The sequence below is a fragment of the Theobroma cacao genome, chromosome 6 (assembly GCF_053813885.1).
Source record: "Theobroma cacao isolate CCN51 chromosome 6, ASM5381388v1, whole genome shotgun sequence".
Lineage (NCBI taxonomy): Eukaryota > Viridiplantae > Streptophyta > Magnoliopsida > Malvales > Malvaceae > Theobroma > Theobroma cacao.
In genome coordinates, this window is record NC_142644.1 from 28,013,635 (window position 1) to 28,041,269 (window position 27,635).

Here is a 27,635-nt window from a genome sequence, read left to right on the forward strand (position 1 = left end):
AAGTAGGTCTGATTCCTATGAAATTTGTTGTGTGTGTGTGTATATATATATATATATATATAGAAATTGGCATGTATATTGCAGCAAGCAGCATAAGAAATAAATCTGAAACTATATAGTAATTACAAGGGTCAACCTCGTTAGTACCTAGTATTTCAATTTGCTAGTACCATTTTTTGATTTTTACCCAAGTACGATCTGCTTATTGTTAACATTCCTGGTAAATCTGGAATTTCTGTTTCCGATAAACATTTCAAGTTTTTTTTTTTTTTTAGTAAGCTACTCTGTTTCCCTATAAATACTCCTTCTATTGGGGTTGTAATGAGGCACATCAACTTTAGCAATATGGCATCATTACAGGTAGAAGAGTTCAGCCACTCTCTTTCAGAGATTAGTCTTCAGGAGCTTGTGAAAGAGCCGATAATCACAATCCCACAAAACTTTATTCGTTTAGATCAAGAACCTCCTTCTTCCCTCCCTTACGGTAGTCCCTCGCCAATAACTACCCCGACCATCGACATGACTCGATTGGTTTCCGGGGAGGATGATGGTCTTGAACTCGAGAAGTTGCACTCAACTTGCAAAGAGTGGGGTCTCTTTCAGGTTATAATTCTTCTCAATTCACCTTAATTTAAGCTTCATCTGTTCAGTAAAAACATGTTAGCAAAGGGATTCTCAGTATTCTTTTGGATCTTGAGATGTAGAAGAGAGAGAGAGAGAGAGAGAGAGAGAGAGAGATTTTACTTCCAAGATCCAACTAAAGGGTCAAACTTGCATGTGCATGAAATTTGCTTCATGTCTTATTCTGAAGTAGTGAAGTTCCTTTAACGATATGTTATTGCTATGTTCCGACCTTGACAGAGTCTCAAGGTTTGGACCCATATGTCAATATTTGTTTGTTACACTAGGATTAGAACAAAACAAAAAATAAAGAACAAAACTGTTTACAATAAATCAATATTGACGACAATAGAACCTAAGAGGTTTGTGGAATTGCTTTGCAGTTGGTGAACCATGGTGTTAGCCCTTCACTACTGGAGAAACTGAAACACGAGCTGGAAGAATTTTATAAGCTTCCCTTGGAAGAGAAAATGAAATACAAGATGAGACCAGGTGAGGTCGAAGGGTACGGCAATACGGCCAGAGAAGCAGGAAAACTTGACTGGGCTGACAGGTTTTATATGATAACCAACCCTATCCACAGACGAAAGCCTCATCTCTTGCCAGAGCTCCCTTCATCCTTAAGGTTTTCTCTCTCTTCTCTTTTATTTTTATTATTTTTATTATTATCATTTTGAAAAGGCTGAGTAAAAAAGCACATCAATAATAAAAACAGACAGTCAATGATGGTTAGTTGAATATTTATCCTCTTTTTGATAATAAAAAAAAATTAGTAGAAGAAATTTTTTTTATAAAATATTTTATAAAAAATTAATATTGTTTGTATCACTTTGTGAAAAATATTTTTCATTATTAGCAGAGTTAATTGGGGGTTAAAATGATAAATAAAAATTGATTACAAAACAATACTGTCATTTGATTCTCACTAATTTCGTATCAAAATTAAGAATGAAAACAAAAATGTACAAAATAAATAATAATATTTTTCAAAACATTTAATCACATATCTCTAATGAAATTAAACTCTAATTTTTAAAAAAATTTCCATCTCATATTTTTTTACCATAACACTATAAAAATGTCAATATTTATCAATTGTAAAAAAATCGAAAACTTATATTTATAAATATATATTCATTAAGTGATGATCATTGAAATATTTTTTATTATAATTATTAGTAAGATTTAGTCAATTTATAAATAATTTTTTTTGAAAAGTAATTTTATTAAACACTAATTAAATGAGAGAAATTAATCCCCAATATATCTTTCATGAGAAAAAATCTAGTGTTTATGGGTGGCACATCATAAAATTCGTAATCCTCTTTTATGGAAAAGCCTTTGTTTGCTAAGAAGTCGGCGAGAGTGTTTCTTTCTCTAAATATGTGTCGTGTTTTGACTTCCCATTAATGTTGGAGTAAATATTAGATATAAATAAAAATTTTAATTGTATTGAATGATTTTATTAAAAAATATTTTTTTAATATTTTAATAGTATTGAATAATTTAAATATTATTATTTTTACTTAAAATTATTTTAGTTAAATATTAATATTTTTAATTTTTTTATATTTTAAATTAAATATTAATATTCATCCAACTTATATTATTAGATTTAGTATAAGAATGTTTTTTTAATTTTTTGAAAAATGTCTTATGTCTCGTAAGGGAGTAAGATGTTTTACGTAATTAATGGACTTTTTTATTGACTCATAAAATAATTTACATTTGAAATAAATTTTTCTTTGTTCCAAACAAATATAAGTCCTAAAAATATTTTAGTCAAAACAAAGAGACCCTTATGTTGGAAACATTTGAACGAATAGACAAATTTCCTAAACCTGGAGACAGGTTTGGCACTCTATGTGTCAGCCTATCTTAAAACTGATTCTACCCCTATCAAATTAAGAAAGTTACCCAAATTGACCGCTATATATATCCATTTAAAATGATTTGAATCTCTAAATCAAAATTTTATTTTATTATTATAAAATTAACATATTGTCGTCAAAAGAAATGAATTGGTTTGTTTATAAAAAATATGTCAATTATATAAAATATGATACGTAATTAAAAATTACTATATGACATATATGAATTTATAATTTTCATTAATGTGACTTGATAATTATTTTCAAAACAACTAAATCAGAATGTTCCCATAATAAATTTTAATTACAGAAAAAATTCAATCTAATAACTTCTCCATTTTTCCGTCTTTTTAACCCATTGACAAACCCGGTTGCAAGTCTTAATCTATGGTCCTGATCTGCGGCCTGCACAAGTGAGTTTTACTTCAATACCATGCAATCTACTATCCTTTAATCTCTCGTGCTTTTTTTTTTTTTTGGCTGTTGCATGCAGAAATACCTTGGAGTCGTACCTCTTGGAACTGCAGAAGCTTGCCACGAAACTACTTAGTTTGATGGCGAAAGCTTTGAAAATAGATGTGACGGAGATGATAGAGTTGTTTGACGATGGGATGCAATCGGTGAAGATGACGTACTATCCTCCATGTCCACAACCAGAGCTGGTGATGGGCATTACTCCTCACTCTGACGCAACTCTTCTCACCATACTGAACCAAGTGAATGGAGTAGATGCCCTTCAGATAAGGAAAGGTGGAGTTTGGTTTCCCGTAAGCTTCGTCCCAGATGCCTTCGTAGTGAATGTAGGAGACATTCTTGAGGTTTCTCTCTCTCTCTCTCTCTCTCTCTCTCTCTCTCTCTCTTGTTGGCTTTAAGGAAAATAAAAAAATTGCTGTGAATAAATAATCTTTACAATAAGAGATAACCCTACCTACCGAACTAGCATTGTCATAATTTTCCGAATGTTTTTTATTGGTTTATTCTTTACAATATAGTTGATCTGATTCTTGATTTTCATTGCTGCCAGATCTTCAGCAACGGGATTTACCGCAGTATTGAGCACAGGGCAACAGCCAATTCAGAGAAAGAAAGAATCTCCGTTGCCTTTTTCATCAACCCCAAGTTTGAGGCTGAGGTTGGGCCTTCACCTAGCCTGATAAATCCGAAGAACCCACCATTGTTTAAAAGGGTCGGGATGGAGCAATACGTCAAAGATTTCTTTTCCCGTAAGCTCAACGGAAAGACATATCTGCAGCATATGAGGATTGAAAATGGAGAAGGCAACTCTGCTTGATGTTGAAAACTACTTTTATATGTCTATATATATGCTATATGGTTCGGTAATAAATTGAATCATATAAAATATGTGTAGCATATATATATATAGTTGGTGTGGTATGAAAATAAATGCAGCTTTGATTGTATGTAAGATGAGACGTGAGCCCAGCTGCTTCTGTAGGGCTTCGTTGGAAAAATAAGTTGTTTGTCATGGTTTGTTGGATATGTCCAGCAGTCCCTTGAATAACATTTTACTAAAATGAATAAAATGTGTGGAATTGTGTGGTTAATTACTAGTATGTTTCACAATAAATCAAAGCGTTTAAGCAGCACATGAAGAGCACGATGTATAAGCGTGTGATCACAATAAAACTAGTAATTGGTTGGTAAACTCACATATCTTTAATTACAATGATCTTTTTCAAGGAAAAACTTAATCTAAAAATTCAATTAATGATACTATATATATCTTAACCTTAAGAAATAAGGTTGATAAATTAATGTATCAATAGAAATATTTATATAATTTTATCACTGTCTAACAAAAAAAACTACTATCTACGAGTTTAAACTCAATTTTGAACGGTCATCAAAAGGAAAACCAAGGAAGCAAGCAGGAGTCCTGCACAACGAAGCAGGTATGGTAATATTGATGTTTTCCAAAACGGTAGGAATAATGAACTCCAATTCTGCTGGATTATTAGTTATTAAAGAGTTATTTATTATCTTTTTGATCATTTATAAGTATGTTTATTTAAATTACTTGTTGATTGAGAGTGATTCGACAAGTACTGTAAGTTGATTCAATCTCTGAACTCTCAAATTAGCAGATGACAAATCCAATACATGTTGCGGGAACCAAATGAAAAGGTGGATCAAGTTGCTAAAGGAGTACAAATTAAGGTCACAAGACATGCTGCTGGTGTTTGAGTGAAGACGTGATGCAGGAACAGAGTTCTGAGACAATTTTTGTAACGGGAATGCGAAGGGAATGGTAAATAGGTGTAATAGCTGGTTGTACGCTGATGGTATGTTGATACTTATATGATTATGATGCTGCCTTGGGATAGGAATTAGGAATGCTGTGTGATGGGCTGGTAACGCGAGGTCATGTCTACAGCCTGAATGTTCTGTCTAGGCTGTAGAGAATTTTTACAGCTGCATTAAGACTAAGATTTTTACAGGGAGGTCCAATGCCCTTTCATTAATGGAATCGTGTTCCATTTTTTTTTTAAAAAAATAGAGGTCTCGAAACATCTCTTTCATTTAGAAATGGTGAAAACAAAACGATTTGGAAGACGGAGATGAAAAGCGAAAAAGGGATAGCAAGGCAAGTGTAAATTCCCGACTTCCAAATTCCAAGCCCCACAACACATGGTAGTCATGCACAACAGATGATTTCATGACACTTCCTCCCAGCACCGCCCTTCACAGTCAATCATCAAATAAACCAAAAACACTTTCCTCTGTCCTATCGAAGCCCAAAGCATGGAGTCATCCATTTTGTCCCTTTTGATTCTCTTTGCAATCCCTGCCCCCAAAACTCCTCAATCGAAGCCGCCAAGGCATTACAACCTACCAGCTAGAACTACAAGAGACCAAATGATGATCAGAGTTACCAACCATAACGTAATGCAGCAGCGGCCACCACTGCCAAATCCTGAGCCCATTCTGCTTGAACTAGCCCAATTTCGCAGCACAACATTCTCTACAAGCCCAGGTTGTATTGGAAACGGTTTACTATGTTTTCTCCTGTGCCAGAGGATTGAACGTTAAATCTGAGTAATTAACTGGTCTTTGTTGTGGCAATGTGCAGGGAAGAAGCTCTTCAGGTGCGAGACCAGACCCTGGTTCGAGAATGTCGTCTTACCCTCGAGCTTCTTAATGGTTTCCAATTTCTGCTAAGAGAGAAGCCAACATGAAGGGGTCTATGGTTTTCTGTAACTGGTAGGGTGAACTGCTTTGACATTTTTTACTACGTACTCACTATTTTCAGTAGTTTGTATGGAAACGTGCTTAGGCCTGCTGTTAATTGGCAGGTGTCATGACTTGCCGTTAAACCATTTGGATTTCCCAGCAACATAGCATTCCTTTTTAATCTAGTATCCTTGTTTATAGCAGCTGTTCATGATCTACTCGACAATCCACGATTCCATGGAAATTTCAGTTTCTCGACAAGGCCCTGTATTCTCATACTGTTAGTTTCATTGCCCGGGGCATGCAGGAACTAATTGGTCAGATTCAGTCTAGAAGTTCAAGGTTCATTGTTTTGGTCTATTAGCAATCAAATTCCAAAACCAAACCAAACCAAACAGCAGATTCTGGAACTCATATAGAAACAAATTAACCAGATAAATCCAGTCTGACATGATTCCAGGTTAAGTGAAAGGGTAACCCTGTCATTACCTTTTAGCAAGATTAAGAGATAAATATCACAGGAGGCATTGTTTCCAAAACCATAGAACAAAAAGGACTCGTAACTGATAAGCATCCTATGAATGGTCAAACCGAAATTTTGAAGGAGTGCAGTATAACATTCGCTGATATAGCTAAACGTTCTTGTAGAAACAGACATAAGAGAAACAAATGAGAATGCGAACAGAGGCAAAAAGAAAGGCCACAAGTGCTTCACGCGTCCTGAAAAGCAATTGGGCGTCCGCTCAGCATCTAGTAGAGAACTCTATACAAGTTATATGGTGTAACGATTCTTGGCAGCTTTGTCAAGCTTCTTTGCATCCTCCTGAAAGAGCAAATGGAAGTATGAGTTTGCAACCCACAACTTGGATATAAACTGAAACAAAAGATTTGGGAAATCAGCATAATATGAAAGATCTGTACAAATTCAAAGAAGCCATTACATGAAATATGAAGCCTATCGTGTCGTTGCAATCAAGCAACTCTTTCCACTGTTTTCCGATGCTTATCTGCATCAAAAACAAAAACCCATGAAAACTGGTTTTAATATTGCACAAGCCATTTTTCCTAACCAAGTAACTCTTAGTCACCTGGGCAGTTTCATTGGCAGCATTCTTGGTCCACAGTGCTATTTTTTCCTGCCTGCCTCTCACACTGACAACTGCTCCACAGATCTCATCACCATACTCGAACTGTTCACCAATCAAAGCCAGCAACTAGTACAGCAGATACATAAGAGATCAGGCCACAGTGTCCATTAAGCATCAAATTTCACATATACAAGAAAGCACGACATTAGCTGAAACAATACCGTGTACAGCCAACACGTGTCTGACTTCCCCCTAGGCAAAGTTACAGTCCACTTTCCTCCATTAGCACAGACAGGGTCTTCCCACTTTGGCTCGATTTTATATTTGAAACAATGAAAGTCTGCTCCCACAGCCAACTTGCTTGGATGATGTATGTTATTGTAAAGACTGTAATCAGAAAAATTCAAAAGGTAAATCTTCAAGTGACATTCACAGGAGAAACAAACAGCAACTAACAAAATAAGTGAATCATGAAATCAGTAATCAATGGCAGCAACATGGTCACAGTTACCATAGCAGTTCTTTGATGATCACAAAAGTTATTCACCTAGAGGCAGCAACCAACAATCCCAAAATTTTAATAAACAAAGATTAAGTTCCCTTGTGTCCAATACTGCTTTCCACAAGGTTGAATGTATTGGATTAAAAGAACAAATCACTTCAATAACATGCAATTGTATGAAACGGGGGCCAAGGAAACAGATCTCTGTGGAAGGCAGCTCCAAAATCCTTACACAAGACATTTTTCAACGACAATAGTGAAAACAGCTTGCACTGAATTCCATCATATATCAAATAAAAATAGTCCTAGGAACAATTGACAAAGAACAAACCTTCAATTCCAGTTCTCAGAAAATATCTCCAATGTTACCGAAACCCAAATTCGGAAAAGAAAAGAAAACGAAAAAAGATCTTCTCTTTCAGATGCCTAAAGCTAAAATCTAGCATATCATCGTAATAAGGAAAAAGAAGAGAAAGAAATCAGCCACAGAACTAAAAAAAACCAAAAATAAATGATAAATTTCCATTGTCTTAGCGACCCAACCTTCAAATCGAAAATTTAAAAAAAAAATGGGAAAAGCATAGGAAAGAGAAAGAAGAGGAAATAGTAACCTCCAGAATTGTTCGACGGAGGCGAAAGTGTAAATAGGTCGCATAGAGCTACCCCATATAGCTTGCTTGGATTTGGCAGATGGGTTATCGAACCAGAAGGTCCAGGAGTGCTCCAGCGGGTGGGGCTGCTCAACTACACCTTTCTTTGAGGAAGACGACGTCGAATCATCCTCTTCCCCTACGATCTCACCTTCCTCCGGCTCCTCCTCTTCGTCCTCTTTTACGTTAGGGTTAGGGTTCTTGTTCCCTTCTTCACTGATGCTCAAAGATTTGAGATTTTCCTCCACACCCATATTTTCTCTCTCGTTCTCTCTTTGTTTCACTTTCTATTCGCTTTGGCTTTCCCCTTTATCAGCAAACAGAGGCTTCCTCTCTTAATATTTTTGTGGGGTGATAATTAGGGGAGCCCAACGCCTAAGACCCATGGATCTTATATAATGACCCAATTCAAATATAAGAAAAAAACTTTTATTTTATTTTTTCAATGTCTAGTTTCCTTTCTATGAAATAATACCATATATTCATTTAATTATTTATAATTTCTTATGTAATTCCATCAAGAGAAAAAACTCAGACAGATCTATCCTCCGATCCCTTCAAGCCTTTCTTCCCTCCGCTTCAGCAACTGGGTTGTGTCCATATCTCGAACATCAAATATTTTTATAAGATACCATATTTGGGAATTAAAGTTTAATTTAGGTTGTTAATTCAACTTCTTTGCTTGCATTTTCTTTCTCAAGAATTTCAGACTTCTGTTTCATTGCATTGTTTTCTCTTCGCAGTATCATGCGTTGAAGTTCATAGATATTATCAGAACGTATCGAAATCGTGATGCTGTTGTTGGGAAGGAATTGAAGAAAATGTGAAATTAGTTCTATTTGGAGTTCACATGTAAGTGAAACTAGGGTGTAAGTTCATTACAGAGCTTTTGCTTGTGTAATGTACTGCTCTTGTTGGTGTGTGTTTACACAACAGTGACTGAAATGACAAAGGTTTCGCTTATGTGGGTATTGATTGTATAATCAGTAAGGTTAGTTTAAACTTTAAAGGACTAAGGTTTTGATTGTATAATCTATGTGACTTTATCTAATGGAAATGGGCTCTTTTAGTTTATGTACATAAAACTACACAGCAATGCCTTTTTAATGACAGCAAACAGTTACGAGACCGACGCTGAACGGTACTTTTGCTTTCAAGTCCAAAATTTCTTCTGGAATGAACAAAATTCCATTGATGGATTCTAGAAAACAAAAGGGAAAAAAGTTACTGCGATAAGATTATTTACTAAAGTAGATATACCATGTCATTCAAGACTTAATTGCCACAACAAACATCAAACATGCATACAAAGAAAGAAAGCAAGAGAGAAACGCAAAAGGGAGGGTGCGGCTATGATGGAAACTATATTTATATATTTTCTATATTAAATATACACGTGTTTGTTTACAAAAATACCAATTCCCTGAAAAAATACCTCATTTACAAATACTAATTTCCTTTTTTCCTGACTCCCACAAAAAAACTATTAACAAGGAGATGGAACAAAGACAGTTGCAATCAAGATGAAAGAAACAAGAGCGCTATATATCTTTATGACAATATTTCTCCCTCTTCCCCAACTTCATTCATAACTGCATCCTCATGGCCGTCTTCAAAATACTCATCTTTCATGAACAAACCCAGCTGGTGCAGTGGATTTTTCCTACCATGCCAGTTATTAGAAAGAGAGAATCCAATCAGCATCTCGAGTTCCTTTAAAATCTCCACATTCTGTTCAATCTCAGCTGTTTTCTCCATCTGAAAATCCAGGCAATTAAGATAATAACATCAGCTGATGCTCTGAATTCAACTTTTGAATACAGTATTACACTGAGTGATCTAACCCCCTAAAGCCAGTAGTAGAAATATGGACAAAACGAAAACACTAAATTGTTAACCTGTTGCAATGCATTTCGAGCAGCTTCTCTTTCTCTTTCCCGTTGCTTTTTCAACTCGACCTCTGCCTTCATTTTTGCTGCAGCTTCAGCAGCTCTGATTTGAGCTTCAATCTTTGCCTTTTCTGTACAGAATACAAGAATCATCCATAAGACCTCTAAGCACACAATTGCCTTTACTTAAATTAGTTATCCAGCTTCAAACAACTACTAGTTAGTCTCCATATCCAGCATCCAAATAAGTATGCACCGAAAGGGCTAGTATTCCAAATCAATCACAAGATCATGCCTACATAGGTATCTCAGAAATAAGATAAAGATTTCATCAACTTTATAATATTAAAAGTTATATAAGATGGGATCAAATTTAATATATTGTATAGGAAGGCAGATATTGTCATCCTGATAAAATTAATATGGTGGAGACAAGCAAAAAATAAGCTGTGCCATTTAACAGTTCATATATAAAATCAATTGAAAATATATGCATAAATAAATAAGTAATAACAATTAAGTGAATAAGTGATTTTCAAACGGCATACATGTGTCTTGAAACACCTTCAGAGAACTTCATTTATTTCTTTTGATTCTATTTGATGAGTATGCAGAAATTTTTCATTTTTCAGAGGCCAAAAGAAAATAAGGAATAAATCAATAAAAAATACCATGAATAATCAGTGTATCATCTACAATGCAACAAATATTAAAGTCAAGAACTAGAACAAGTGTGAAGCTTAATATAATAGATCACCTTCTCGCTGCCTTCTTTCCAATTTTTCCTTTTGCTGCTGCATCTTCACTGGATCAACTTTATCACCCTAAGTAACAAGGCAGCATAAGTTATTGCTATTCAACACTAATTCAACACCACACAACATAAAATATACAACAGGCATCCAAAATATACCCCAGCAGAAACTTACATGATCCAGTAGTCTCTTCTGCTTAGCTTTCAAAATGGTGTCAGCAAAACGGCTTCTCAGCATTGCAGCTCGAAGAGCCTTCTTCGGTGACATTTGAATGGCAAAAATAGGAGTTAACAATCCTACATCAAATAATGAAAAAAAAATAATTAATTGAACGTTCCACAGAAAGAATTACAATGACACCACAAACCACATCCATTATTGAAGGCAAAAGGAAGAAACTAACAGTTAATATCTGCAGATAAACTGACCTTCACCAGAAGCAGCATCAGTTGCAGGAGTTGTAAGTTGAGAACTCAGACAAACGTTCTCATCATCCAGAGCACTTACAGCCCCTTAACATTTTTAAAAGCATTTCAATACTCGAATCAAGAATCAAGTAGAAAATCATGAAACACGATCAAAACGTTTCCTCACCATCAGAATCTGGATCAGACTTGGTCATTTGTGATGTCAATGTGCTTTTAGCCGAGCAATCCTAGATTTTAATATAAAATATCAATAATATATCTCATGGCACTAATCATAACAATAATCATGCTACTATAAAAGCACTATGTATACCAGTTTAGAGGCATCAGTTCTACACGCTCTAAGATCTCCACCCAATGATCTTTCTGAAGTCACATCTAAACCAATAAAAAAAAAAGGTAAGTTATGGCCTAAAATAACAAAACTTAGGTCGCACAAGAAATTATCAACTAACCGCTGGAAGATGCATGGTTTGAATCACTTGGAAGGCTACATTGACACTTAATGCTGCCACATGAACTGCATTTGCAAGCATCTGGACTCAATGGTGGCTTGGCATTGATAGAGCCATGAGCACGCCCACCACTAGTGGTGCCTATAAGACACATCGCAAATTAGCTCCCCTATAAAGAGCCATAAAGCAGAGACTTTATTCTGCCACTTCATACCTTTTTGTAAGCTTTTTCCTGCCAACCTGCTAACACACTTCTGTGCCGGTTTAGGAAGCTCAACCTATAAACAAGCCAAGAAACTCAGCATAAAAAAAAAATGCAAACTTCTATGATAACAACATAGAATGTGCAAAAACATAACTTAAAAGCCAGAACTAGGATGCTTACAGCAAAAACTACATTAACTATAACTCTGACTTACTTCGCAATTGTCAAATCCAACATCTTTCTTTAATAATTAAATCAAATTACAACAATCTAAATCACCACAAATAAGCATAAGCATGTATGTTTAGAAATACCATGAACGGTACTTCTGCTGCTCTTGCATTCAAAGGCACCTTTACAACCTTATCCTCAGATGGCCTTGATGACTTGGGCAAAGAGTCATTTCGGGATAGCTGGCTTTTAGGACAACTCTGTCTTGATTCATTAACATCTTTCAGTCTCACACTCAAATTTTTCCCATGCCCACCTTTAAGATCTTCTTGATTCCATTTGTCCTCCAAAGATTTCCATCTCACCTCAAAAAACTCATTCATTTCTTCTGCCATTTTATGAACATTATTAGAAGCGGGATTATACAGCATGGCATTAGAAAATGTCAGATTAATATCAGCCACAAACTCCTCAATGCCAAGATAAGCATTCTTCACTAGCTTGGACTTAATTGTACCCAAATCCATAGGGTTCTTTACTATCGAGAAATAATCAGGAATCCCTAATGCTTCAGGATCCACTGGTTGATTAAAAACCCAACCAGCTGGATGTTTCATCAGTGCTTTCAGTAGGGCAGAACACTGCTGAGTCATACCACGATCCATCTTTCGCCTCTTCTCAGGTTGACTGTCCACAATCACCCCTTCTGGTCCACGCTTGTAAGCACCTGAAGTCACTTTCAAAGTCCCAGCAGATGATGTCTTTTTTCCATCGAAAGAACTGCTCAGTTGCTGCCCAAACTCAAAAGATTGTGGTGCAGAAATTGCTTCTATCCTTTGAGAAGGGAACTTAATCTTCAACCTCTGCTTTGGCACAACACTTTCCGCAGCAATCATTTTGTGATGCCAGACACCAGGAAAAAACTAAAAAAAAAAAAAAAAATTAAACAAGCCCATAAAATTTCTTGAAGCAGCTACAAACTACCTATAAGTTATTAAATAAAAATAATACATAAAAGCATGACTTTATTGGCAGGATCAATATCAAAACAATCAGACAACATAGTTACACAAAATGCTTATCACAAAATTCATCAAACAAATGGTAACATGTCATGCTAGCATGGAATCATGAGTAAAACTAAGAAACTTCAATAGAAGCAAAAGCTAACCAATTGCAATATGGGTTTCTTCATGTCCAAGCATTGAGAAGAAACCAATAGCCCAAACCGAAAAACCAAGTAAAGCATGAAAACCCCAAAATTATACAAAGCCAATTATTTTATTTTATTTTTCACGGAAAAATTAAAAAAAAAAATCTTAGGGCAAAAAGTTGACCAACAAAGAGCAAAATTTCAGAACAAACACGACTACAGATATAATAAAAAAAAAAAAGAAATTCAATTTGGATCAAGCATTAACAAAACCCTAACGGAGGTTATATCTAATTTAAACTGAAAATTCTGGAACTTAAACACATAATTTTGAATAAAAACTTCGAGGAAACAAAAAAAGAAGTTACGATGAACAAAAATATTCAATTTAAACTAAACCCCCCCCCCCCCCCCCAAAAAAAGTAATAGAAGAGAACTAATCAGAAGCTCACTGATGACAAACCCCTAGCCGACTCATTCATGACAAAACCCTAGCCGACTCATTCATTCCAACATTATTTCACCAAATCAAACAAAAGCAGAAAATTTAAACCGATTCGGAAACAAAAGTAAGCTAGGATTTTGTGGAACTTACCGAAAATCGAATCAAACAAAAAAAAATCAAATTCGACCAATGGATCGCTCGATCCGCGACGGCGATAGAGCTACGAGTGAGCGGAGAAGCGAGACGTGAGTTAAATCCAAAAAAAAAGAAAGGAGAAACAAGCAAGAAGAGAAGAGAGAGTGAGAAAAAGCTAGGGTTTATCTCCTCACCGCTACTCTTACTCCACTGCCAGAAGGAAAGAAGCAAGTGCAAAACTCTCGACTAGGGTTTTATTATCTATCTCACTCTCTCCGTGTTGACGCAGACTGTTTTTTGTACCTTTGCTTTTTTATCTGGATGATTTAAATAAATTTTAAAAATTGGATAAAGATAAAACGTTAATTTAATTTACTCTAAATCTAAATCTAAATTATTATTATTATTGAAAATATATTATTATTATTATTCTCAAAAAGTATTATAGTCCTTTTATATCTTTTAACATGTAATTTTTAATAATTTGCTATTTTATTAGTATTTTAAATATCTTCTTCTTTATTGGTAGTTTTTTTTCATGTCACTTTTACCTTTTTAAGTTTCTTAAAAAAATTAATGAAGAATGACCTTTTGTAATTATACATTCTTTTTAGCAAATTAACAATTAAATATTCTTAAAATGTAATAATACATGATTTTTTTTATAACTTCATTATAAACTTGTTGGTATATTTATATTAGTAATAACACTTAATAGAATATTTAAATTATTCAACAAATTTTAAATAAATATTTAATTAAAATTTTATATTTTTATTTTGAATCAAATATATCTTTATCACTAATAGTTGATTAATTATTATTAATTAAAATAATATATGTAATTTTTTATACTGCGTGACATATTAACATGTCATTATAAATGATGACGTAATATATTAATATAACATAATGACATTGTTACATGACAATTGTGGTCATAAAAAGACGAATGCTATTTTGATAGTTGTGCTTAAGTTATAAATACTTATTTAATTTAAAATAAAAATATAAAATTTGATTGAACTCAATAAAAAAATAAATTTTTTAAATAGTTGAAAAACTTTTTAAAGCATTATGTCTTTATATTAATGGAGATATTCAATGACCTATGATATTAATTGAAAATTTTAATAGTAATGTAAGTAATGTTTATATTTAGATAAGTGCATGTGACCATAAATTTAGAAGTACTAATTCATAATCTTTTTCTTTCTTTGTTTCCTTTTCTTTTGTGTGTGTGGTCGAAACTCAAAAGAAAGAATGCCAGTAAGTTAAACAGAACTGCATCAAATTGTCCTTGTTAGTTAGTATTTTCTAGTGGAAAGAAAGCAGTGCCCAGAAAACTGTGTTTGTGCCATGATCTTGTTCTTGAAGCTTCATCAATCACTAGATTTGTAATTATTCGGGTAGCTTCTTCCTCCAATAATGATAAGTACCATGAGTTTGATTCTTTTGAGGATCAACAACAATAATAACATTAACACCAGAGGTGTTTAATCTAAGTTGCCTGATAAATATACAGATTACAACATGAATTTGCTTTGCATTATGCAGCTGTAAAAATCAAATTCCAGGGTCTCAAGGGAAAACGAAAAACTTCCTATGCCAAACAAACTGGAAAAGCTGAATGGCAAGCAATATTTCTTTCACCTTTCTCAAGGATTTATCAGGGGATGCCTCAACTCCTCTCTGGAAGCACTGTTATAATAGGCGTACAAGGCCAATTGGACAGTCCCCAAAACTGTTCCAATTCCATTCGGAACCTGTACCAAGAGAAGAATATTAGAAGAAGACTTGGATAGTTATTGCTGGAGACCAAAATTGGGGGACCTTCGGTAGTCATGACCCTGATAGTGATTAAATCAGTAGGCATTGGAACAAAATAGATCAGTGGAAAAGAGGGGAAGAGAGAAAACTTACACAGATGAAAGCATCATGCTTGAACATTCCATACACATAGAAAGCCAGACTCATCAAGAATGTTGCAAGAGAGAGAGAGAATGGCATGTATTCAACACTTCTCATTTTGATCACCAAATTCTTGCATGGGAAGGTACAGAAAACAACATAAGTGAGAAGGAATTCTGCAGTCTGGAGGGTCGAAATATATATCAGAAACTGTGATGAACTTACAATTACGAGTAGAGGAGAAGCAAACATGGAAACCAGAGATGCAACACTTAAATATCCAACAAAGAGTTGCCGTGATGGAGAGTCCAAGAATCTCAGGCTCACGAAAACTATCAGAGCAAATATTGCAAAAACTGATATCAAGAATCCCAACATCTTCAGCTGCAAACAACATCCAGAGGACAACAGACACTCATGTTAAATTCTATAAAAGGGCATTTCTAAGACCATCCTGCCATTAAACAAATTATTAAATTCTTAACATAAGTACCTTCATTGGCTTTGCAGCATATCTAATAAAAATGCAGATGTAAATCAATTGGAAAACTGCCCCAGTGGAATTGACTGTTGCCACCAGGATAACACCAGGTTTTACAAGGGGCATGCCATACCAGAGACATATCAAGCAGTTCAAGAGGGCACATATGTAGGGCATTCCTGAGAACTGTTCTGTTGACTCATTTCTGATTATTCTCCGAAATGTTGGTCTGGAAGAAAAAGAAAGAAACTCTCGTAAATGAGCCTTTCCTGTTCAGCTTTCTCGTATGATCTTTGTTACATCCTTAGAGAGGTTTAAAATAACTTACATAGGTGACAGGAACAGCACAAAAGCAAAGATGTTACCTGAAAAAATTGAAATCAACAGATGAGAATTAGAATAATCTTCAAGCCAGCCTGGCGATTCAAATCAAAATGGAAGAAAGAATTGATCTTATAAGAATGTGTTTCAACAATGAAATTCAAACTTCCTATCACCCTTTGCTGTTTTCTCAGCAATGTATGAAGATTATGTTCCTCTGCAAATTCTAAACAGTTGAGCAGACAAATGGATAACTGTAACCAACGCATCTAAACTGTTCCAGGGTCTTGGATACTGATAACTCTATCTCAAACCATCAAATTGTAGTTCATTTTTCTATTCCATGATTATATTTGCTAATATCTGAAATCAGCCATTAAAAGAAACAGAACTAGAAGCAAGAAGAAGGAAGAATTGGTATGGAAAATTGTCAAACTGGGAAGCCGCATCGTGTAGAATACTTTACAAAACAGTTGTTTAGCTGATTGACATTTCAAAATATCGGGCAAAACTAGACATCAAGCATAACATGAGAGGTGAAAAAGGAAGCTCGAGAGACAGATAACAGGGAAAATATTGACAAGCTACCTGCAACCCCAGCTGCATCACTGCAAACTGCGTAAACTGAAGACAAAGCTGTAGAAGACATTTGCAAAACTCAAACTATGTCTCTATCTTTTCCCCTCTTTCTCTCTTCCTCCTTTGTACTTTTGCACATAAATCCCAAGAGCAAGCTTCTAATTATACAAGACACCAGCTAAACGATCAAGTCACATAAAAAAAAAAACAGAAGCAACTTTTCTGTTTATTTTCCACTGGATAGATTTCACAAACCACTAGTTTTCATTGTCCAATCATTTCTCTCTGGGCACTATTATTTGATGCTCTTTTAATGTTGTGTGTTGATTACAATCTATAAGTTTAAAAAACATCTCAGCCTAGGCCAATTACCTTCTACAGGCAAAAAATTAAATGGTTCAACCTCATCCAAGATATTTCTACTTTCTGATACATCACTGCCATTTTCATGGATATTTTCCACAAAATTAAAGAGATAGAAATCAAACCACAAAAACTGAAAAAAGAAAAGAAAAAAATAAAAAAAAGAAATGTCTGTTTGCCCTTAAAGAAAAGTTAGTTAACACATACGGTGTAGAATGGAAATCAACTTTCCTGGCGCAGGATTATAGACAGATCCAAGTGGGGCTGGTGGACTTGTCTCACCTGATGTGAGACCTTTCTAACACACATACAACGCACAACCACTCCATATACTCGTGTAAGCCACATGTTCTATTCGTGCCCAAAATGTCATAAGTGGATATATCCAACCTTTGGATTATTCCATATCCTATCCAAGTCTTCCAGTCTCCTCCACCTCTTCTTATATAAACCTCAAAGTGGAAAAACAAATATATTTGGGGTTGGGGAAAATGTGCTGTTTCTTCTTAATAAAATTATTTGCTTATCACAAAATAAGGATTAACATGTATATGTCATACATTTGTCCCCTTCCTTCTTTCTTTCACTATATTCACCAGTCATCTTTCATATACTATATATTAGTATGTATTTGTTATACACAAAAAATAAACAATCTTATGCTAAGTTCTTTTCATTTTTGTTTTTTTGGTATTTAAATGTTTTATGCAAGGAATTAAAGTAATAAGAAAACAAAAATCTGATTTTCAAAATTATAACCATTTTCCAGTGTCTATGATATAGTATAATAATGGACGAAATATAAAAATTAAATAAATATTGTTAAATAAAGACATAATTTCTACAAAAAAATTTAAATTATTTTAAAAAAATTCAATTAATTTTTTTATTGTTTTTGCATAAGCTTTTATTTTTTATTTTGATCTCAAAAAATTTTATTATTAATGATTAATTAATTATTTTTCCACTTTAAATTAACATTTATTATTTTTATATTACGTAATATAATGATATATCTTAATGAATAGTAATGTGTAATAGGATTACGTGTTAATGTAATAATTTCACTTTTCTATCAATACTATTTGAATATAAAATAATAAATATAATTTTCATTAAAAACATTTAATTAATATTTAATTATAATGGGTTGAATACAACACTTTGTTTAAATTTTTAATAAAAAATAAGAATTTATTAAAATTTTTTAAAATAATTCATAAATTTCCTAAAAGACTATGGGTCCAGTAAAATAAGTTTACATCTTAGTAGTACGCCGGACTGTTTGACTAATCGTCCGGTAAAATAAGTGTACCTTTGGGTTTGTTGGACCCACGGAAATGGGACCCATCAAATCATCCCACCAATTCTTCCCGCCCAAAAATTTGGGCCATTAATAGTTTCTTCTGCAACATCGGAACCTCCAATCTTTCTCGTTTCTCTGAAAATACGATGTTCAGAGAGCAAGATTAAGGCGCTGGTCTTCAGTCTTCACTCTGTACTGTTACAAATTCTAGCCCCCGAAATCCAAGCTGATTCAGGGAGAAGAAAAGGAATGGGGATACAAGGGCTTTTGCCTCTATTGAAATCAATAATGGTACCAATCCATATCAAGGATCTTGAGGGCTGTAGTGTGGCCATTGATACCTATTCTTGGCTCCACAAAGGAGCCTTGTCTTGCAGTACTGAGCTCTGCAAAGGATTACCCACCTCCAGGTCCCTCTCTGCCTCTCTTTCTTTATACCTTATAAATGCACAGGCACAGCCAGTGAATATCTGTTTGTGGGTTGTTTCGTTGGGGATTTCCAGGTTTTGGATGAAATAAGGTAATGTGTATTATTTCAATGATGCTGCTGGCCTGAAGAAGTTGCCCTCTTTTTCTTTAGGTTTGCCTCATTCAGGTGAAAAGTATTGAAATTTTATCAATTTGTGTTATTTGGGTGATGGGTTTTCTTTAAAATGATCAAAAGCATGCCTCTTTATATATTCTTTATTTTTCTTCTATTGCTAAAATGGGTTATTGTGGAGTAATTTCTTTGCTGATGATTTTAGTTTATATTTCGTAATTTAGGGAAGTTTAACAGTAAAAGAGAAATGGGTTTTCTGGAATTTATGGTCTGGTAAAAGATTGTATATTTTCCAAATAATCAATGGGCATAATAAAGTGTATTTATGAAGGGGTTTATTTATTGGAAAAGCATACTTTTTGAGTGTTTTATTAAGTTCCCATTTAATGGCAAATCAAACCATCCATATTTTAGTTTCACCTTGTTTAATGATGAATGAAGAAGCTTTTCAAAAAAAACAAAAATGATGAATGAAGAAAGAACACACGGATGAAGGAAAGATTTATTCCTCTGCTTTTATTCATTCTAACATGGGTGCATTAATTTGTGATCCTATAGGCACATTGAGTATTGCATGCATAGGGTAAATTTGCTGCGACATTATGGTGTTAAACCTGTTCTTGTCTTTGATGGGGGCCTTCTACCAATGAAGATTGAACAAGAGAACAAGCGTGCTAGGTATGTTAAATATCTTTTTTAAAAATGCTAAATTTGATTTGGATTTAATATAAATATGAATTGATCTTGCCTTGCTATTCAACTAAGAAAATAGGTAAACTATTTAAGAAGTTGTAGTCCTAATTTACATGGCATTGTCCTCTTTTGCTAGCTGCCTATCCATTATAGGGATCAAGATTTATATATTTAACTTACATTTGATGTACTTTGGTGTGCATAAAGCTCTGCTTCTGTATTCATCAGGTTCATAAATTATTTTTACTGATCATTCTTGTTCTGATAGAGCAAAAATTTTGGGTCACAGTGACTCCATTGTTGTGATATAAGCCTGTGACCAGGATTTGGAGAGGCACTGTTACTTGAAACCTCTTTGAGAGAATCTATGTTTTTCATCATATTGCGTCATGTAAGGAATTCACTAAGGTGTTGTGATTGGTTCACAGCACTTCCCCTTCATACCAGCCAACCTTATGTCTATTTAAGAATGTACAAACTCAACCTGCCTTTTGTTTGTGCTCTATTGTGATTTTTCATCATATTGCTTCATGTAAGGAATTCACTAAGGTGCTGTGATTGGTTCACAGCACTTCCCCTTCATATCAGCCAACCTTATATCTATTGCACAAACTCAACCTGCCTTTTGTTTGTGCTCTATTGTGAACCCCCCCCCCCCCCCCCCCCCCTCTTGTTTCTCTCTCTCTCTCTAGTTTAGGTGTCAGGGGGCTAGTTTTACACAATATACATGGACTCTACATTGAATTGGTCTGATCTTCGAGTGAGTAGTGTGGACTATAGAAATTTTTCATGTCTCATAACTGCAGGGCTAGGAAGGAAAATCTTGCACGAGCCATTGAGCATGAGTCATATGGAAATTCTGCTGCCGCTTATGAGTGCTACCAAAAGGCAGTTGACATTTCACCTTCAACTGCACATGAACTAATTGTGGTAAGAAATGTATTGTGAAAGAGATCTTAAATTTTCTAGAAGGAATCAATCTTTAAAGACTCCTTTTTATATTATACTGTTTTTGCTTTCTCTGTTGACATGGTTGTCTGTGGAAGGTCCTGAAGCAGGAGAATGTATGTTTTGTTGTGGCTCCCTATGAGGCTGATGCGCAAATGACTTTCTTGGCTGTCAGCAAGCAGGTTGATGCAGTTATCACTGAGGACTCTGATCTTATACCCTTTGGCTGTCCTAGAGTGAGTTGTGTATCTATTGATTATTCTGAACTTCATACTACAATATCTCTCATGCTTACAAGGAAAAGTTACTTGATTTTCTGCATTTTTTAGTTTCACTATTATGAATCTAAAGTGTTACAATCCTTTATCTATTGCAGGTTATCTTTAAAATGGACAAGTTTGGGCAAGGTGTTGAGTTTAAGTCTTCCATGCTACAGCAGAACAAGGAGCTAAGCTTTGCTGGATTCACTAAACAGATGCTGCTTGAGATGTGCATTCTGAGTGGTTGTGACTATTTGCAGTCACTGTCAGGAATGGGCCTAAAAAGGGCCCATGCACTTATGAAAAAGTTCAAAAGCTATGACAAGGTGAGGGCCATCATGAATGCTTAGTATAGATTGAATATCTTTAACAACATAAACCAAAGAAAGCTGTTTTTTACAAGGGAAAATGATGGTAAAGGCTTGCAATTCTTTTAAGCGAGTCATGCATATTTTGCTTATACTAATTCTTCATGTCTCTGTCAATTGTTTGAATAAGTTCTGTTATACACTTAGTGATGATCTGATTGTTTTTTTCAGGTGATTAAGCACCTAAGGTACAGCTCTGTTTCCATTCCCCCTCTTTATGAAGAATCATTCAAGAAAGCAATATTTACCTTTCAGCACCAACGAGTCTATGATCCAATCATTGAAGATGTTGTACATTTATCTGACATATCTGACAACATTGGTGATGATTTGGACTTTTTAGGCCCATATCCTGAAGAAATTGTTCAATAAGTGAAAATATTTTTGATTGCTGCCTTTATTGACAAACATTTGATAAACCTTAATTTGGAATACATCGATACCCCAACATATAGCTCAAGGCATAGCAAGAGGTGATCTTGATCCATTTACGCAAATGCCATTTCAAGTAATTGCTCTGTCTACTGTTTAGTTCTATATGTTGCTTTCATCATTCCCGCTAATAGCATTTATTCTTGAATCCTTGGTCTTCTTTAACAGGGTGTGAGCTATAGTTCTCAGCTAGTGCTTGACAGAAATTTACACCTCAAAAGTTTTAAACCAGAGAGTGAAAGGAAAAAGCTAGATTTGCCTGTGCAGAAGAATCTCCTGACAAACTATTTCTGTATCCACTGATGCTAATTTCTCTTTGCTTTGATTTATGGCATATTGTAGGAAAAAAATAATTACATTATTGAGATAGAATAAGCATTTCACAGTTATCATGAAGCAATCTAGGTTGTTTTACACTTTAAAAAAATGCTCAAGTGGGTCATCTTTCGGGGTGGAGGAATTCCTCCTCAGGCATTTTAATAATCTGTGAGGAAAATTAGACAGTTTCTTTTTCTGTGTTACACTCTGCTTATATGACCTTTTCCCCTGTGTGTCTATTTTCTAGCAAATTTGACAAACTTTCTGTTGTCCTCCTTACTATGTGTTTATTTGCTCACTTTCCATGTTTGAAGAAATCTATTCGATTCTTCCAAAAGGATTACAAATAGCAGGGTCTAGGGAAAAGCAAGTGCCATTATGACAGAAAAGGGTGTGGTAGAAGGCTGGATAGCATTGAGAGTTTGGGACAAAAATGATAGAGGATCCAATGACTTTTTAAAGTGTATGACAGTGCCAAAGCCAAATAATCATATAAAGTAATAACTTAATAGTTACACCTGATTGCCTTTCTAGCCATTTATTTCATCAGGGTGGATTCTGTATTCATTCTTTCTTCTTTGTCTTTATTTATTGTCATTCCTTAGCACCTAAAGGCTTTGCATCTCTTGAAGCAAAAAGAACCTTCAGGGCCCCTCGGGTATCACCTAAGCATTCAACTCTGGTTGCTGATTCTTCTATCAGTCCTAAGGAACACATTATTGTGGAGGATTCTTCTTGTGAAATTGATACCTTGTTGTTGCCTTCACCTGACTCTGCAAATACTAACAACTCAGTAAGTGATGCCAGCGAGAGTTACAACAAATTTTATTTCATTTAAATAGTTGTCAATTTTCTTATGCTTTCTGCCTCAATTTCTGCAGGCAGAAAATGGTTTTAATTCCAAGCTTCCTGAGTATTCAGAGTCTCCAAGCCCTGGTAAGGATATATGCTTGACAGATTTATAATTCTATCATGAGTTAATGCTTACTTTGTGCATTCATGAATTTAGATGAGATGAGAAGCCCTGACCATGCATTGCCACTAGAATCCAACCAGTCAATACATGGACCTTCTCCAGCTTCGCACAAGGAGCATGATTGTAGTATTGTCCTAGATGCAGTGAAAAGCAAAACAATAACAGAGAGCAGAAAGGTCATCATAAAAAGTCGTTACTTTCAGAATAAGCAACATAACGAGAATGATCTGGAAGATAAACAAGGAAAATTTTGTAGCAAGGATGGTATTGCCAATGACTTGCCTGAGAGTGGCAATCCTGATGGTTATGGAAATACCTATTTTAAGGGAATGACTTTAAAAAGGAAGAACTCCTCACTAGAATGTGTTGAAACAGTCAGTCCTTTCACTTCTCATCTTCCTGGTTTTATAATTCAAACTACCATTTTCTTGTATCTGTCTAAAATTATTTAGCTTTCTCAGGAAAATGTGAATCCCAAGCAAATCTACATGGGTGCATCCCGTGATGATAATGGTAAGCATTAATCAGAAAGGATCTTAATGAACTACATATTTTCTTGAACGTTGGTTTGCCAGTTGATGTGGTGATCCTTTTGTCACAGTGAATCTGACTAATGGATTGATGCTTAAAACAACTTTAATGACTTTAAAACTATTAATCAATAGACCAGCATGCTCATTTTTCATTAGAATTGATGCTTATTTTATCTAATATTATCCATTCATTTCCTCCCTTTTCCATCATACTCTTAGTTTTCAGTCTAATTTTTATGTCATTTCATTTCTCATTGTGTTTGCTTTGGAAGCTTATTTATCATACCATTGCGCTAAAGTTGGAAACATAGATTCATATTGCTTGAGTATATTGCTGCTGTTAGGTTTGTGCTTCACCAATAATAATGCTAAATAAGATTGCAGTCAAATATAATGGTCAAGTTGGATTGTGTGCATTTACTGTCATTTTATCCCTTCAGCTTCCCCTCTAAAATGGTTGGTTTCTGGACTTGGAATGGCATCCATATACTAAGGTTCATGAGTTTACCCATCAATACAGAATTAAGGATATTGAACATTCATATGCCATGTTCACCATGATTGGTAAACTAAACTAGTCTTGCTTAGTACTGATTTATATTCCTGTAATGGTCCAATTTTAGTGCAAAAGATAAGAGCTTTTACTGTTATTTATTTATTTGTAGGTCATTGCAACCCTAAACTTGAAACATTTATGGACACAAAAGCTGGAGAGGCAAAGTTTGGATCTAACATTTCACATTTGGGCCGTTACTCTGACATAGCGGAGAAATCAATGGAAAGATTTGTTTCGGTAATATCATCATTTAGATTTTCATCACCTGGTTCGCGTGCTAGCGGTCTTCGAGCCCCTCTGAAAGATGCTCGGAACACATGTACCAATAGGTAAATAGGCTTAAGCTCTATCCTGTAGTTAATTGCACTTAAAGGATATATTCCTAGCATTCATCAGTTACAACTTGGTTTCTATCTATTGAAGGTCATCTGCATCTGTGGATCTCAGCCAATTTGCTTATGTACCAAAAAACTAGAAGGCCACATTAGCATCACACAGATTTTGAGTTTGGTAATTTTTAGAAGTACAGAACTTGTTGTGCGCTCAGCATTCACATCTTCTGTTTCCATGGCTGTTGATGCTCTGAAGTCCATTCATCTGTTGAGATTGTAAGTGACACTCTCACCTTCATTCTTGTTTTCTTTGAAATGGCTTTAATTTTTAGAAATTCTGGTCTCAGGAGGCCCATGATTTTGGACTGCTGAGGACTTTAATTGAATTGCAGCCAGCACATGTACTGTCTTTTTAAGAAAAGATGTTAAGAGTGTACTATTTTTTCTTCATTTATACAGAGCTCCTGATTGAAGAAACTGCCAACAACATTGGTTTTGTAATTGTTATTGTTCATTAAACTTGCATTATGGGTTAAAAAAATCTGTGGTCTAATATCTGAATCTAGAATATTTTTGAGGGGGCAATATGAACAACATATTTTGTTTATAGGATGCTTTGTACTGCAGATGCTGAAAGATCAATGATTTTGTATGCATTGATTGTTGTTGACATACTATAGGAAAGATTATGAAGGGTTGTAGTGGCTTTTAATCATGAAAATAACATTATCTGGTTCGATCTCGAGGCTTACCATGGCAAGTGATTTCTTTTTCTCCCCAAAGGAGCTGTGTTTGATGTAATTATGTAACCAGGCCACCATCTGATCCCTTCCTCCCCCCCTCTCTCTCTCTCTCTCTCTCTCCTATGCTACAAAATGTTGCTTTTTGGTCTTGCAATTATTATCTTGGAACTACTTATTCTGCTGCCTCTTTCTTTACCCCAAGGATTTTTAGAGAGATTCTTTTCATTAAACTCATCATAATGAGCTATAATATCCAGAAAATTATGGATGCTTGTGAGTTTCTAAAGAAATTTCGTGTGATTGAATCTTCATGTTGGTCCATGATAACGTGATTAGTGCAGGGGGCTGACGAGAGGCAGGCGTTAACTTCCAGTTTTGATAAAGGGGCAATGAGCTGCCACAAGTAGGCAGGCAGCTACTTTAACATGAAGGTAATGACAATCAGAGCAGGCAAGGTAAAGGTGAACCGAAACTTGGGTCCACATTACATAAGCTCTGACATGGCAGAGATTCATTTCAGTAATCTCACCATTTAGACTTTGATCATCTTATTCTCGTGTTAATGATCATATGCTGCTTATGTACCAAAAATCAGGAAGACCGGGTTTGCAGTTTTGGTGTCAATTAGCAGAGTTCGGAAGCAAGGTAAACCAGGGGTAAATAATCCGCAGCACTAAACATAAATTAAAATATTTTAATCGATTTTCGACCCTCAAACAGAATTGAGACTCATCAATTTTTGCTTGTTCAAAACCAAAGCCAAGTAATCAAGGGGAGGAATATTTTGCATGCATGTGTCATGAGCAATAGTTTTCCTCCAGAATCAGGATCCTAGTCTCTTTATCATCAGTTTGATTTAGAATCAAACATTTACTGAATTTAAAAACATTTCAACCATCCTTCACCAAACCAAAAAGGATAAGGTTGGTAGTTTGGTTACAACAGGGCCTCTAAAACCCTCTTTCCCCAGTTGGACATCTTCGTGTATCATGTCCTAATCAAAACCTTCACGTTAAAGTATATCGAAATGCTTCCTCCGGTGCACTCCAATTAGATTCAGTAACCCAAACAACAAGGAAGTCTTTGCAACACGTATCTCTCTCGGTTTTATGTCAATTATCTTTATCCTAATTTAGTTGACCATATGAAATCATTGGGCTTATCTATATATTTCTTTTGCTTTCTTTAGGGTGAAAGCAACGTTTCTGAAAACGACTGCTACGAATATAGGCATATTAGCCCCAAGATTTATTATTCTTGTGGAATTGAAAAAGCATCTTCCTCCTCCTACCTTGGCTAAGTCTTCTTTGGCTTTCTGGAAGAATTGGAAGTTGTTTCAATGTGAAATGGGAATCCATACGAATACTCCCTTTGTCTTTTTTTCTTTGCATTGAAATTCAAATGAACATGTTTCAATGGGAATTGTTTTACAAATGGATTCTTTAGCTTTTTGCTTTAGAATTTGCTACCCCATAGTGCAACACTCAACTGATTGTATAGTAATTGTTGAAAATGATGAGGGTCTTCCATCGAGCAGATAACCATTGAGACTCTAATATTTATAAATGGGTTGAAGCAACCATCAATAATTACAAAATTATTAAATGGGTTCGAGTAGTTATAAAGATATTGTGAATATATTATTAATTTTTTTTATACAATTAATAATGCATTAAAGTTCAAATTCCAATAAAAATTTTAAAAAATAATTCAATAATTATAGAATTCAAATAAATTACAAAGTACCTTATCGTTAACAACTCTATTTGAAGAGTTTTTTAATAATATTTTTATATTAAATATAATAAATTTTAATATATTAAAAAATGTTATCTAATATGATAAAAAAAAAGTACTAATTAACAAAAACCCTTCTTCAAAAACTTGTAATTTTATAAGAATTTTCAATTTCAATTTCAGTTCCTATGGAATTGGATTTGACAACTTTGAATATTTAAGTGCTTTGCAAAACAAATCCATTTTTTGCATCCCAACAGCCACACACTTTTAGCCCCACATTATTTAATTTGAGCAGAGAAAGAGTCTTAAGTAATTATTTAACGTTTTTCTACTAATTGACTGGATGATTTCGTTTTCTCGTCCCACCATGGCCTAACCTCGTGTTCCTTTGGACAAAGCAAACCGACACCCCAGAGAATCAATGAATGATTTTTAATTATGTTCATCTTATTAAAATAAATTAAAACATTAATCAAGGATCACAATCTTTCTTTAGAGTTCCAAAGAATCTACGGCTGTGATGTGGTCCACGTCACCCGTGTGATGATCTCACAATATGTTTGGCTCATTCTTTTCTGACAAATTCATCACTGTCCTGACACGTTGCACTGGAGAATTCACGAGAACCTCGTGCACCACACGTGGCTTCGTTGTCAATTTCTATCCCAATCCAC

General features: G+C 34.7%; 5 protein-coding genes across 9 annotated transcripts; 2 read left to right on the top strand and 3 right to left on the bottom strand.

Moving 5' to 3' along the window:
• The first annotated feature begins 306 nt into the window (after window positions 1-306).
• On the top strand, window positions 307-4,057 carry LOC18596585 (codeine O-demethylase-like). The gene is made up of 4 exons (XM_018122967.2): window positions 307-603; window positions 1,005-1,246; window positions 2,986-3,310; window positions 3,517-4,057. Exons 1-4 carry the CDS (start codon window positions 322-324, stop codon window positions 3,781-3,783), a joined length of 1,116 nt encoding a protein of 371 aa, XP_017978456.2. The 5' UTR covers window positions 307-321; the 3' UTR covers window positions 3,784-4,057.
• Window positions 4,058-6,145: 2,088 nt separating this feature from the next.
• EIF4E (eukaryotic translation initiation factor 4E) lies at window positions 6,146-8,264 on the bottom strand. Its single transcript, XM_007025165.3, has 5 exons — window positions 7,886-8,264; window positions 6,994-7,159; window positions 6,773-6,898; window positions 6,626-6,691; window positions 6,146-6,507 (listed from the first exon to the last, which is right to left on the bottom strand). The coding sequence occupies exons 1-5, from the start codon at window positions 8,176-8,178 to the stop codon at window positions 6,457-6,459; spliced, it is 702 nt and encodes a 233-aa protein (XP_007025227.3). The 5' UTR covers window positions 8,179-8,264; the 3' UTR covers window positions 6,146-6,456.
• A 1,005-nt stretch (window positions 8,265-9,269) lies between these two features.
• On the bottom strand, window positions 9,270-13,824 carry LOC18596588 (transcription factor GTE12-like). Of its 2 annotated transcripts, XM_088807219.1 has the most exons (12): window positions 13,755-13,802; window positions 13,576-13,645; window positions 11,971-12,750; window positions 11,666-11,729; window positions 11,452-11,592; window positions 11,310-11,374; window positions 11,163-11,223; window positions 10,997-11,080; window positions 10,743-10,864; window positions 10,571-10,637; window positions 9,823-9,944; window positions 9,270-9,682 (listed from the first exon to the last, which is right to left on the bottom strand). In XM_088807219.1, the coding sequence occupies exons 3-12, from the start codon at window positions 12,721-12,723 to the stop codon at window positions 9,476-9,478; spliced, it is 1,686 nt and encodes a 561-aa protein (XP_088663345.1). In that variant the 5' UTR covers window positions 12,724-12,750; window positions 13,576-13,645; window positions 13,755-13,802; the 3' UTR covers window positions 9,270-9,475. The 2 variants fall into 2 exon arrangements, with proteins under 2 accessions (XP_088663345.1, XP_007025229.3); XM_007025167.3 differs by having other exon boundaries at window positions 13,576-13,824.
• Window positions 13,825-15,035: 1,211 nt separating this feature from the next.
• Window positions 15,036-17,356, bottom strand: LOC18596589 (bidirectional sugar transporter SWEET2a-like). Of its 3 annotated transcripts, none has more exons than XM_088807732.1 (6): window positions 16,862-17,356; window positions 16,281-16,317; window positions 15,965-16,181; window positions 15,748-15,855; window positions 15,484-15,654; window positions 15,036-15,326 (listed from the first exon to the last, which is right to left on the bottom strand). In XM_088807732.1, exons 1-6 carry the CDS (start codon window positions 16,920-16,922, stop codon window positions 15,219-15,221), a joined length of 702 nt encoding a protein of 233 aa, XP_088663858.1. In that variant the 5' UTR covers window positions 16,923-17,356; the 3' UTR covers window positions 15,036-15,218. The 3 variants fall into 3 exon arrangements, with proteins under 3 accessions (XP_088663858.1, XP_088663859.1, XP_007025233.3); XM_088807733.1 differs by having other exon boundaries at window positions 15,484-15,603; window positions 16,862-17,353; XM_007025171.3 differs by having other exon boundaries at window positions 15,484-15,603; window positions 15,697-15,855; window positions 16,862-17,345.
• A 1,260-nt stretch (window positions 17,357-18,616) lies between these two features.
• On the top strand, window positions 18,617-25,238 carry LOC18596590 (5'-3' exonuclease family protein). Of its 2 annotated transcripts, none has more exons than XM_088807076.1 (15): window positions 18,617-18,931; window positions 19,621-19,740; window positions 20,562-20,685; window positions 20,802-20,939; window positions 21,080-21,289; window positions 21,503-21,677; window positions 21,766-21,839; window positions 21,932-22,055; window positions 22,696-22,874; window positions 22,963-23,017; window positions 23,091-23,431; window positions 23,519-23,570; window positions 24,256-24,475; window positions 24,570-24,754; window positions 24,826-25,238. In XM_088807076.1, the coding sequence occupies exons 1-14, from the start codon at window positions 18,771-18,773 to the stop codon at window positions 24,619-24,621; spliced, it is 2,025 nt and encodes a 674-aa protein (XP_088663202.1). In that variant the 5' UTR covers window positions 18,617-18,770; the 3' UTR covers window positions 24,622-24,754; window positions 24,826-25,238. The 2 variants fall into 2 exon arrangements, with proteins under 2 accessions (XP_088663202.1, XP_088663203.1); XM_088807077.1 differs by having other exon boundaries at window positions 24,938-25,238.
• The last annotated feature ends 2,397 nt before the right edge of the window (window positions 25,239-27,635 follow it).